Below are 12,170 nucleotides of genomic sequence, written 5' to 3' on the forward strand. Positions count from 1 at the left end.
AAGCCAAACCCAACAAACACTGAACAACAATCTGCTACAGTAAAATGTAAATTCTGTCTAAATACCAATGGAGTACTCACATATACTTGAAGCTAAAGCTGAATCCTGATCTTATTATTAACAGAAACCTATTCTAAAAGCATGCCTTTATTTTGAAATTAATCTGTTTAACCAGCACTGGTTTTCAATGTAACTAAGATTTTCGCTGATTGCATGATTAAAGTTAAAGCTACTGGTCTCTACTAGAAGCTGACAGTGTTGTTATGAATCAGACAGTAATTTTATCTTTCCATTAGATCTTAACAGCTGGGTGTTTTATCACTAGGCTCCTGGCAAGATCACGCAAGTAACACTTCCAAAGGACTGTAACTACGTACCAGTACTTTGCCATAGAAGCTGTGGCAGAGTCCAGGCGTTTCTCCGCATGAAGCTGCAAACAGTTGTCCATAAAGGCTCGGGCCACACAAATTTGCGTTTTTATTTCTGCCAGCTTGTGCTGTATCGTCTAGGTGTTGGGATTGGATAGAGGGGGTAGAGGGAAGAGAGCAGAAGTAGTACAGTTTAAAACTTTAAGTAGAAAATTAAGCATTTTCCAGAAAGATTTCTGTTGGAAATCACTATTTTGAACAACTTTGGCTCTGTACACCAGAAGACACCTTTCTTTCCATAGAATTATGTCTTCACCAGTGTTATTAGAGAAAATTTACTGCCCTTTGCTTCTCAAGGTCAACTCAAAACATGACTTTAAGAGAAAAAGCCATAGAGCCTGGAAAACAAATTCCTAGGGAGTACAAAGCAGGAGGCTGTGGGTGTTCCATCTTGTAGGGGAACATCTTTTCACTCTGTAGAGCCGCTGATTTCCCCAATTAATAACACTTCAACATCTATTTAATGCTTTTCTGTGCATTCTTCAGAGTTTAAGTCACACGCAAAAAGACATAAACAAAACATAAAGAAATTTTAGACCAGCATAAAGTTTTTCAGCACTGAGTTCTGTCACACTGGAAAAGAGTTTCTAGATAGAAGAGGAAAAATCCATCATAAGGGTATTAAAACCAGACCAGGCGAGCATCAGACCATCTTGTAATTCTGGTAGGGAGAGGATAAAAACATCAGCCAATAACAAAAGTTCTTTCTAATCTCAGTTCTAGGATTGCGTAAAAAAAAAAGATCTTCTTACTTCAAATATACCAGACAAGTCTACTATTGCAAAGGTAAGATTTGATTTCCAACACTGTAACATGGCATGACTAAATAAATTAGCCAAGGCAGAGCTCTAATTAGAAAGGATTATTTATTATATGCACACACTAGCCAGCAGTAACAAAAAAGGAAACTGAAGAGATAAGCAGAAATGTCTTATTTTGGCAAAAATAATATACTTTATGAGGTGATTGGCAGTGGCCTAACCCAAAAAAGGAAATTATTTTGGAGATCTCTGCACAGCGAGTTGCTACAAATAAGAATCATCCCTTACCTACATTAAAAAAGGAAAAATATATTTCTTTTTGTGTTCAAGTTGCATGGTGCTCATACTAAATTCCATCTGAAATTATGGATTCCTGACTGTTACCTTTAGAAACAGATGAAAATGCAAGCCTAAGAGCAACATGGGAATTGTTCTTAGCAGCACAGAAGAACCAGTCTAGTTCTTGGCTGCATACTTCCCTCCCAAAAGCTGCACTGCTGGGAGGTATTTACCCCTGTCATAAAATATATACACTAAGGCTTTTCTGGTGCTGGTTTTTTTGATTTTTTTTTTGCTTTTCAAGACTGAATGATGGGCACGGAGGCAACACCACAGTCCAACTGCAAAACCTGTGCAAATAATCCTTTCAAAATAGCCCAGTGATTTTGATCTGCTCACTATTTCACAAACACAGATGTACAGCAAACATACACTGGAATCTGTATACAAGTCTCTCAGTTCAAACTCACCTGCAAGTGTGCAATTGTCTTCCCAAAAGCTTTTCTTTGTCTCACATAATTTCTTGTTTCTTCAAACATGAATTCACAGCCAGCAAGAGCCATATCAGCAATTAGAAGTCTTTCCTTTTGGAACACAAATTATGGGATTCAGTTGACTTAGTTCTACATTTCTCCCTATCAGAGGCACAGTTGGGACACAGATGCTCGGTGTTGTTCATTAAGAGAGGGGAGGCAGAAGTCACACAAGATACCCAACCAGACAACACTGCATTACTGAAATTAGTGAGTGGGACGAATGCCTTGCTGCCCAAAGCTCACTTTTAGGTCTTAGACAGGGTAGAGCTCTATCATGATGACAAAAGCTAGCTACAAATCGACGACAGGACTCTCACTGACTGAAAAACTCACATCAAATTCTGCTTCTATTATTCGTTTTCACAGCTCAACCTAAACAACAACTATATTTAACAATTTCAATAGGACAACTCTAGAAAAAAACAAAGCCTACAGAAACAGCTAGTTTTTCCTTCCTCATAACATGGTGAAAACTAAAAACTCAACTACTTCTGGCACCAATGAAATCATCTGATGATTATGGTGAATCTGTTCATGACTGCATCTATTTCTTTAAAGCTTTAATATATTTCTTTTGATCAGGTTTTTTATTTACTGTCAATAAAGAATTAAATAAATGTTATCTCTACCAGATGAGACAAAGCCATAGTTTTGACTAAGCACAGTCACATTTTGAAAAACCACGTTGCTTCTTTGTCCTCCCAAATAGTTCCAAAACTTCATAAACTAAGTTGTAACTAGCAAGATATTTTGGCAGCTAAACAATTTCCTTATTTTGTTACATGAACAGAGTTCCTTGTATCTTTAATATGCTTCTACTGGGGGAGGAGCTAGAACAGCAGTGCTTGTTTCTTTAAAGAGAATGCCAAATGCATCAGAGACCTCCCAGCTATATTTAATTTACTAAGCAAAGTGGTTCCATGCTAAAAGTACACAAGAAAACTGTGGTATGTTCCTTCTAATACATTACCCTCAGGTTCTACAATAGCTGGGTTGTGGATTAAAAGATTAAAAGATATGGCTTTGACCTGGTAGATATCAACATTTGTACCAAAGCCCAAAGCACTGCACTTTGAGCACTGCATACTTCAGCTAAAAAGCAGCAGCATCAACACAACACTGCCTACAGACACCCCACCTCAGAGACCAAGGCGACTCCCCACAATACATTAACGTCAAGACTAAGTGACAAAAATTGTCTTTGCATTCTTGCCACAGACAGCGAGCACTCACGTTCCTCTTACCTGAGGGAGCTCTGCCATCAGATAGTAGAAGCCTTTGTTCTCTTTTCCAAGCAAGGCACTGGCTGGCAACCGCACATCTTCGAAAAACAGCTCTGCCGTGTCCTAAGAGGATTTGAAACACAACAGTTGATGCTCTGACATTGTAATCTCTTCATTACACTTCTTTCGCCCTATTTTTTTCTTGTTATTGTACACTTTAATGTGAAATCATAGGATTGTTTAGGCTAGAATGATCCTCCAGAGGTCATCTAGTTTATCTCCTATTCAAAGCAGCTCCAGAAAAACAATCAGCTGAGGCCTTGTCCATTTGTGCTTTCCAAAGCTCCAAAAGATGAAGGCTCCATGACCTTTCTGGGGCCCTGTGCCACTATCCAACCACTTTCATGGCAAAATTTTTTTCCTAATACCTACTTAGAATTTTCCTTAATGTAACTTACATCATTTGCCACTCTCCCTCTCACTGTACACCACAAAGAACCTGGTTCCACCATCTCTACAGCCCGTCCTTTCAGGCTTCTTCAGAGTGAACAAATCCAGCTTCCTCAGCCTCTCCTTGTAGATCACATTTCAGACTTCCACAGGCAAAATGAGCACACGCACTCTGCATGGTTGTGCTCTAAAGCCTAACAGCTAGAATAAAACCATAGTTCCATCTAATATTTATTTAGCTATTGATTGGCATTAAGTGGTTTAGGCTTCCTCCAAGCCTATTGCGTTAGGGGTTGTATCGACTCACTTGAGCTTTAAGGCCGATTTTGTTCAGTTTGCGTCCTTTGATGAAGCCTTTTGTTCCATTCTCCACCAGAAAAAGGCTGATCCCATGAGCAGGGGATCGGGCCTCCCGGTCAGTAACCGCAACCACGATCACGACATCACTCATCCAACCGTTAGTGATGAACACCTGCAAAAAAGGCAACCTGGACTAAAGCCATGAGCTGTGTGGAGAGAAGTCAGGAGAGATCATCAAGTAGCAGAAAGCAGAATTGCATTGACACTTTCACAGGTGAACCAAAAGGCAAGGTTCAAGAATCCAGAATTTTAAGGTTTCTGAATGAAGTGTTTTGGAACAAAGGTATTGAGAAGTATTGTGTGGGGCAGAAGTGTCAAGTCACAGAATGCATGCAATCTGTTTCTTTTTCTGTCCCATGATAAAGAAGAATACAGTATCAAATGTAGATATTAAATGAACACAGAAATTCTCTTGTCTACAAATTAAATCAGCAAGGTACAATGCACAAAATTATCCCTGACTTCCTGTCACAACTGCTTACTATAATCCTGCAGAATGACTCATGGACCTGCTAAATGGATCCATCTTAACTCTAGCAAAAGAAATGAGCTTTTTGTCCTGCTTGGCTTCAAATGACCAGCATGAGCACCTTTTGAGCACCTGAACATACGTATTTGTTTGCACACATTCTCATCGCTGCAATTCTGCTAAGGCCAGAAGTCTCCATCAGCCTATGCCATCAGCAGGGGTACGTAAGAAGATTAAGACATTTCACAGCTTTAAAAAAAGCTCTGTTGAACCCACACTCCTATTTTCAACACTATTTCTGCCTTCTTGTTTTTTTTACTATGGCAATGAAAGAAGCAACAGCTTTACAACACACACAGAGCATTTGATCCAGCTGGTTTTCTTTTTTTCTCCTAACATGACCAGCAAGCTCTTGAATAAAGATTCCAAAGCTTGCATTGTGTCAAAACAAGTATTTACTCAGGCCACAGAAGATTTCACAAGTAGTACTGTATATATTTTATTGTTAAACCTCAGTATTAAAAACCAGCCCTGGTCCTGCTTATTTTTTTTCCCTTTTATTCACAGTTGAAGACAAAACAGGCCTTTTGACAGGGTTATTTAAAAGCTACAAAAATAATCTAAACAAACTCTCCCACAAACTGGTCTGTAAACTGCCAGTAACAAAAACATCTTAAGACCTATCAACAAAAAAAGTAACTGAGACAAAAAAAACCCCCACCCACAACACAACCCACACAAAAACCCCAAACTGAAGGGACTGTGAGCAGATCCTAACTGTGGTGCACACCCTGGTGCACTGAACTGGATGCATTCAGTTTCCAAAGCCTATGAGCAGCACGTATGTCTGTGTACTTACCTTACTCCCATTAAGAATCCAGTCACTTCCATCTTTTTTCGCATATGTCCGTACTCCCTGCAAGTCACTGAAACGAATTTCAAAAGGTCCTTCAAGAAACCGTTCTGGAAGCTGCAGTTTTTATCCTGAATTCTACCCAGTACAAAATAAGGTAGATTTTATATCATCCAGCCACAGCCTCAGTGAAAACAGATGAGGATAGTGAAACACAGGGAAAGAGGTCAGTGTAACACAGAAACCAAAAACACGCTGTGGAAAAGGATGATAAATCTATGTAATCACACAGAAGAATGAGGTTCCATTTTCCCACCTCCGCTTGTGGGAGGGGGTGTAATGAAAGCATGGGTCAGCATCCCCTCATGCCAATATGCCTTAAATGACAAATGCCAGACAAAACCACATCCTCTGAGCAGGCTCAGTCCCAATCAGAAGGCTCTGTGAAAAGCCATGAGCCACATCTACCACTTGTAGAAGCACGACACCAACAGGTTTTGGTCTTCTGTCCCTCTCTGTTTTGGAAACTAGCCAGCTCTGACTACTCCAAACATGTGCTGGCTGCCATTCAATAGTGATGGGCAAGGAGAAGTATGTCTCTGGAAGGACTCAGAGGAAAGAAGATAAGGTGCTCTGCTCCATGACAAAAGCTAATAGTAAAGTCAAGCCTTCTTTACCAAGGCGTGTAATTTTCTCCTGACGATATTTCATATTAAAAGTATGTTCACATGACAAGCAAGTTGGTAACTATAAACTTATGTTGCAAAAGTAAATACAAAGCATATTTGCCCACAGCAGGATGAGACAGAAATGTACTCTGAGCCAATATCTTGAAATGACAAAGCTGTAGTAACCTATAACAGGTTTTTCAAGGTCCTACCTAATGTAGGATAGCTAGTCACTAAGGTGAGCATATAACCAGGAGGCTCACAATGTTTTTCACTGATAAATCAATAAAGAGCACATAATTTGAGACAACTGTTTTAATATTTGGCTCACCTGCCAGCCCCAGGTTCTGTCATGGCGATAGCTCCAATGCACTTGCCCGCAACCATTTGGGGGATAAAGCGTTTGATCTGTTCTTCAGAGCCATAGTTTGCAATGTAGGGCATGACGATATCTGAATGAAGGCTGAACCCCGGGCCTGTACAGTTCACATACATTCTGGGGAAAAAAAAAAGAGGCGGGGGGAAGTTCAGAAACAAGCACTACAAAGACATAAACACTGCACTCTACATCATTACAATATAAATGCAACAGTGAAGAAAACCCCACTACACAGAGGCCTCAGACAACCTGAGCTTGTGGCACTTTTAGCATTATTTATAGAATGGACTTTAACAGCCAAATGGAACCAGGCCAAAAAAAAATACTTCCCCCAGCCGGTGGAGCACAGTGACACTTGTCACTCAAACAGTGATCCAGAATACTTAAAACAAGAGGGATTTACATATGTGTAAATTAACCTTTCCACAAGAAAGACAACTCCGTTTGCTGTAAGCAAACACAGTCCATAATGAGGACAACTTATGGAAAGCAAATACAGTCATCAATGATATCATCACTGAAATACTTCCTGAAGTATCCAGTACTCACTGCTCCTCCCAGACAATGGCTGAAGAGAGAATATCTGCTCCGATGCCTCCATGTTTTTCAGCAATAGCAACACCCAGCAAACCCTGCTGTCCAGCCTTTTCCCAGAGCTCCCTGCTCACTTGGCCATCCTTCTCCCATCTGCAAAATGAACACAAAAATACATTAAACCCCCCACATGCTACTGTTTATTTGCCATGGCTGCTGCTTCACACTGGAACACCACCACCAGCAGTGTGAGGGTACAAACACAACTGTTTCACAGCCAAGAAGCAGTGGATTAGTCACAGGTTTTCTAATCTTCAAGTCCACAGATGCCACTGGCATTACAAGGGCATCAACCATAAAACAGGTTTGAACTCCTGCTTCCAACATGTAACCTGACAGGAATTTCATTAGACTTGTTATGACTGTTACACCAGACTGGTATTTAGGAGATTTAGCCACAACCATCTGGATAATTACAAGCAGGTCTTTATCTTCACGACACTCCACCTCTCCCAGTACAAAATGAGTTTGACACGTCAGTATCTTTTGTGAAAGATTTCCATTCTACCAATGAGAACTGCTTTATCAGAACCAAAATGTTATATTAGTCACTTTTATATAAAAATTGCTCCCTGTGCACTTAGAACAAGTCAATACTGTATCTTGTGAAATTACTGCTTTAAGGTAGTTTCAGGTCTGTGTAAACAGACAGACTTTTAGGGGCTTAGCTGCTGACAGTTTGCAAACTTCAACACCACAGGAATCCATTATTCTTAGAAAAATAGTTCCTCTTTATGGGATTTGCCAATTCAGTAGAAAGTTGGATAGCCATTAACAGTCCAGGTGGTTTTTTTAATGTCTGGGTTTTTTTTAAACTACAATTTTAAAATTACATGATAGATTATATCAAAGACATTCCTCTGACACACCTGAGTGCAGCAGAGCTATACCACATCTCTTCATCCACAGTTAACCAAGTATCTTATCCTATCTGTAGAACAGTATCATAGAATCACAGAATGGTTTGGGTTGGAAGGCACCTTAAAGATCATGTTGTTCCAACCCTCTGCCACAGACAGGGACACCTTCTACTAGACCAGGTTGCTCAGAGCCCCATCCAACCTGACCTTGGACACTTCTAGGGGTGAGTGTCCACAGCTTCTCTGAGCAACCTGTTCCACTATTTAAGCTTTCTAGTATTTAAGCTCCTTTCCAGAGCTTTTGCTCCTACACTGGAAATCTTACACAAATCTCTCTTGACCACCTTTGCTTCACCCCTCCCCTCCCCTCGCTTTCAGGGCCATTCCCGTCTCTACTTTACCCAGCACCAAAGCTTCACCTCCTCACAATAATTCACAATTGCATTCACTGATGCCACATTTGGCTTTTCACACCAGCCCAGACAATTAATATACTGTGCCTGAAGCCTCCGTGTTTACTTGAAAGGTGTAAGAACAGATTGGTTCATCAGTCATCGAAGTGATGCAAGAACAAAATTTCAACTTGTTCCAGCCTCTCTAAGAAACCCTTGAGTCAGCACAACAGCAAATAGGAGCTTCAGTAACCTCAAGTAGAGCCAGTACCTGTTCACAAACCTGCACCCCAAGTCTAACAAAAGACGAGGGAAAACATCTGCTTTTGTGGACAGAATATAACAGCACAATGGAAGAGCACAGCATACTACCACGAGATTGTGGTTTGAGGATAAAAAAACTAGCTGCCACCAATCCTGCTGAGAGTCGTTTCCATTGCCTCCTGCTGCTCACTCCTGCCCCAGAGCCACAATATTCCACCCACTCAGTTGGGAGCTGTATCAGGATACTCATCTAGCAGGGCAATTTCAGAATAAGCCCTTCACTAGCCCACACTGTTTTCACTTCAAGTAAAGTAAAAATTGCTTAAGACCCTACTGAAGCTTAACACTTTCAGTTCAAAATAACTTAATATTCACTTAATTTCTTTTCTTTCCCCAACTGTAACTTGATTGGATATATCTAAAATAAGGGCTAAAACCACCCTCCAGCTCTAGTTCAGTGGAATTACAATACTTCTACTCTGTCCCACATTCCCACAGAAATAAAAGTTACAGAAATTTAAACAAAGATGTTTTGTGCAAGTTTCTTGGTAATAAATAATTCACGTTACCATGCTATATGATCTTGTATGTTGTTACAAAATCTACTGCAATGTCACCTAGACACAAGATGAATGCCTTTTTTTAGTTACATCAGTCCCATGGGAATTGAACTGTCCCCTAACTCCACCTAAGACACTGGTGTCAGAGTTAATCCTACAAAGCAGGAATACTTTGCTGCAACTCTTGCAAACTGCATTTGTCTGCTCATAGGCCTAAGCAGGTGGTGCCAGACTGCCTGCACTGGAGCTCAGAGGATGCAGGGAATTTTGGTTATGTGTGATTTTTCTTCACGCACAATTTTCGCAGGTTTGTTTTAATGCAGTAAATTCAAAATAGAAAGCTTGTAAATGAAAACTAATAACCTGTTTATCTTGCCATATTAAGAGTAACACTGCAGAAAGCATTTTTGGGGGGAAAAAATGCGTATCCTTTGGCAAAACAAAACATTTAAGAGGTTCTCTTACTCTGCATGAAAAGGCAGCACTTCTTCCTGAAAGAACTTCCTGGCGCTCTCCCTGAAGATATCATGCTCTGACGAGAAGATTCTCCGAGTGCCTATATCAAGCAAAGTTTTAGCAGAAGATGGTTCCAGGCGCTTTGTGCCATGTTGTTCGGCTTGCAGAGGACTAAAAAAGACAAATGAAGCATCTGTTAGAGCACAGGCACTCTATTTATATTTACATAACCTTTTTAAAAGAGAGGAAGCACATCCCAACTCTGGTACACTGTTAGGTCCAAAGGATACCCACCATAAACACAAAGACTTAACAGACTTGCAGGAGGTAAGGCAAGACTAGCTTGTCCTTAACACTTCAAACAAATTAAAAACAATAATAATACATATATAGGTAAAATAATAAAGTTTCTGTTAAAGTTTCTGAGTGCTAAAAATCATCGCTGCCTTCTCTCTCCCCTTGCCACACAACCTCCAAAATGCAATTCAGCTCAATTTGAACTGAGGGGGTAACTTGATGAACAAGTAAACATTTTTGGTGAATTTTGTTCATTCTGTATATACTCCTCAAAAAGTCCCAAACCTGCAAATCCATGACACTGAAAATCCACATACTCAGAATAAAAGTGAGTGCAATGTGGATTTGCACACTCCAAGGGATGTATTGTATTCTGCATTATCACATATACATAACCTTGAAAGCAATACTTTCTAAATCATTCTAAATCTTGGTATTTTTGTTGTGCGGGAAGGCCGAGCCTCACAAAACTCTGATAAAAACATACGTAAAATTAAAATGCTGTTTTAACAAAAGAAAAGAAAAAAACAACACCTGAAACTGGTGTCAGTAGTAGAAGAAAAGTGTAATTATGAAATAACAAGGAAGGGTTGATAAAGCTTTAGTAGGGGTTTGGAATATAAAGGATGACATATTACTTTAAGGCTGAAATGAAAATTCATATTTGTGCACTGGATTCTTTGACTTATTTTTATTTTATTGCCACAAAACATCAGAAATTTTAAGTACAGAGCTGAGCTGTAGTAAATGGAAAAGGCATTCACTGTTCCTTTCTCAAACTATTTTGTGAACCTCTCCTCAGTTCCTCAGCACAGCAACTATGTGTAGTCCACAAAATTCAACTGAGCCCACAGTTATTTACTCTGTTACTGAGACAAAAGTCTTTATTTACTGCCACATGTAGTTACTCATGCTCTCCCAGTGCAAAGGATTAAACACCCCAGAAACACAGACGCTATTTCTTTCTAATCGTATTTGTAAAAAATGGGATACGGCAACTTGAGTATTTTGTACCCTCAAAGGTAAGCACACAGTGACTCTCTCAAAAGCTCCACCTTATTTTTAACACTGTTTGAGACGATGCTGAGCTTTCTTTAAGTCCACCCTTATGTTTAATTATGGCTCGCACGCCGCATGTCACACAGGGAAGGGCCTTATGCCAACCAAAGCCCTAGGAGAGACAACTCCTAGGCCGGGGAAGGTGTGATCACACTCCTGCCCTTCTGCTCCGAAAAAAAAACCCCTTCCCCGATGCTGAGCGCCTGATGCCACGGGGGAATGGTGTGCCCGGGCAAGGACGCGGCCAGCCGTCACCTGCCAGCAGGGGACTCGCTGTCCCCAGGCCGGGCCGGGAAGTGGAGCAAAGGTCGGGATATCGCGGCGATGCGCTGGGGCTCCCTCCCGCACCGCGGGGCTCGGCGGGACCCCGGACCCGCCCGGCTCGGGGGGCTCGCCCAACCCCAGCTGCTGCCTCCTGCAAGGGGAGCACAGCCGCAAACACACACACACACGCCTGCATCTACACATACGGTGCCTGTAACCCTCCCGCCACACGCCCAGAGCACACGCATCCACACCGCTCCGAACACACACACACACGGATGCGCACACCCACCGCACACACACATCCATACAGAACGTGTGCCCACACGGCTCTACAGCCCCATCAACCCGCACCCCCGCGCAGACGGGCAAAGGCACACAGCCCAAACTCGGGGTGCCCTCCCACCCGCCCTCGCGGTGCTCCCCGGCGGGATTCCCCAGGCACCAGGGCCGGCCGCGCTCACCTGGCCTGGGCAGAGGAGAGCCGGCAGCCGGCGGCCCGCACAGCGGCCCGCAGACGGATCAGCCGCGCCGCCATCTTACGGGACAGGGCGGGACAGTGCAGGGCGGCACCGCCGCTGGTGTCGGCGGCGGGGGCGGTCCGAGCCCTGGCGCTCTGTTATGTTGCGAGTCATCATCATCAGTAATTTGTTATTGTCGCCTGTTTTCGTTGTTGCTGGCGGTTCTGTCAGCGATGCTGCTCTGCTTGTCCCGCGCGGCGAATGGGAGGATATATGCTGCCCAAAGCCTCTCGCAACGCTCACCCCTGTAATTATCCCTGCTCTCACCTATTTGCCGTTGTAAGTCCCTGCCGTGTTTAGAGCAGGATTATGATGAAACGTATATAATAAATACTTTTCTCGCATAGCTTTGAAGTCACGCCAGGGAGGGGAGCGGGAGCAGGGGTGACCGCGGGGTTGGGCACTCGGGAGAGGCTCCCGTGCCCCGCCTGGCCGTGCCCCCGTCCCCTCCCTCAGCACCCTCAGGGACGGCGCTGTCCCCCTCCCGAGCCGGCATG

The 12,170-nt window shown here is 42.4% G+C and overlaps 2 protein-coding genes across 3 annotated transcripts in view; one reads left to right on the forward strand and one right to left on the reverse strand.

Moving 5' to 3' along the window:
• ACADL (acyl-CoA dehydrogenase long chain) overlaps nt 1–11,723 on the reverse strand; it is a 15,936-nt gene extending 4,213 nt beyond the window's left edge. The window contains exons 1-9 of the mRNA XM_027887829.1: nt 11,617–11,723; nt 9,542–9,703; nt 6,956–7,093; nt 6,359–6,523; nt 5,366–5,432; nt 3,985–4,149; nt 3,249–3,350; nt 1,939–2,052; nt 378–505 (exon numbers count right to left, since the gene is read on the reverse strand). Coding sequence (XP_027743630.1) covers nt 378–505; nt 1,939–2,052; nt 3,249–3,350; nt 3,985–4,149; nt 5,366–5,432; nt 6,359–6,523; nt 6,956–7,093; nt 9,542–9,703; nt 11,617–11,690 — 1,115 coding nt within the window. The 5' untranslated portion in view covers nt 11,691–11,723. The remainder of the gene's footprint in view (nt 1–377; nt 506–1,938; nt 2,053–3,248; nt 3,351–3,984; nt 4,150–5,365; nt 5,433–6,358; nt 6,524–6,955; nt 7,094–9,541; nt 9,704–11,616) is intronic.
• Nucleotides 11,724–11,779: 56 nt separating this feature from the next.
• CPS1 (carbamoyl-phosphate synthase 1) overlaps nt 11,780–12,170 on the forward strand; it is a 156,752-nt gene continuing 156,361 nt past the window's right edge. For both annotated transcript variants that reach the window (XM_027887819.1, XM_027887822.1), the window contains exon 1: nt 11,780–11,920. The gene's annotated coding sequence lies outside the window, so the exon portion shown is untranslated. The remainder of the gene's footprint in view (nt 11,921–12,170) is intronic.

Source organism: Empidonax traillii, unplaced genomic scaffold (genome assembly GCF_003031625.1).
Source record: "Empidonax traillii isolate 1590-97213 ecotype Southwest subspecies unplaced genomic scaffold, ASM303162v1 scaffold223:size1722714, whole genome shotgun sequence".
Classification (NCBI taxonomy): domain Eukaryota; kingdom Metazoa; phylum Chordata; class Aves; order Passeriformes; family Tyrannidae; genus Empidonax; species Empidonax traillii.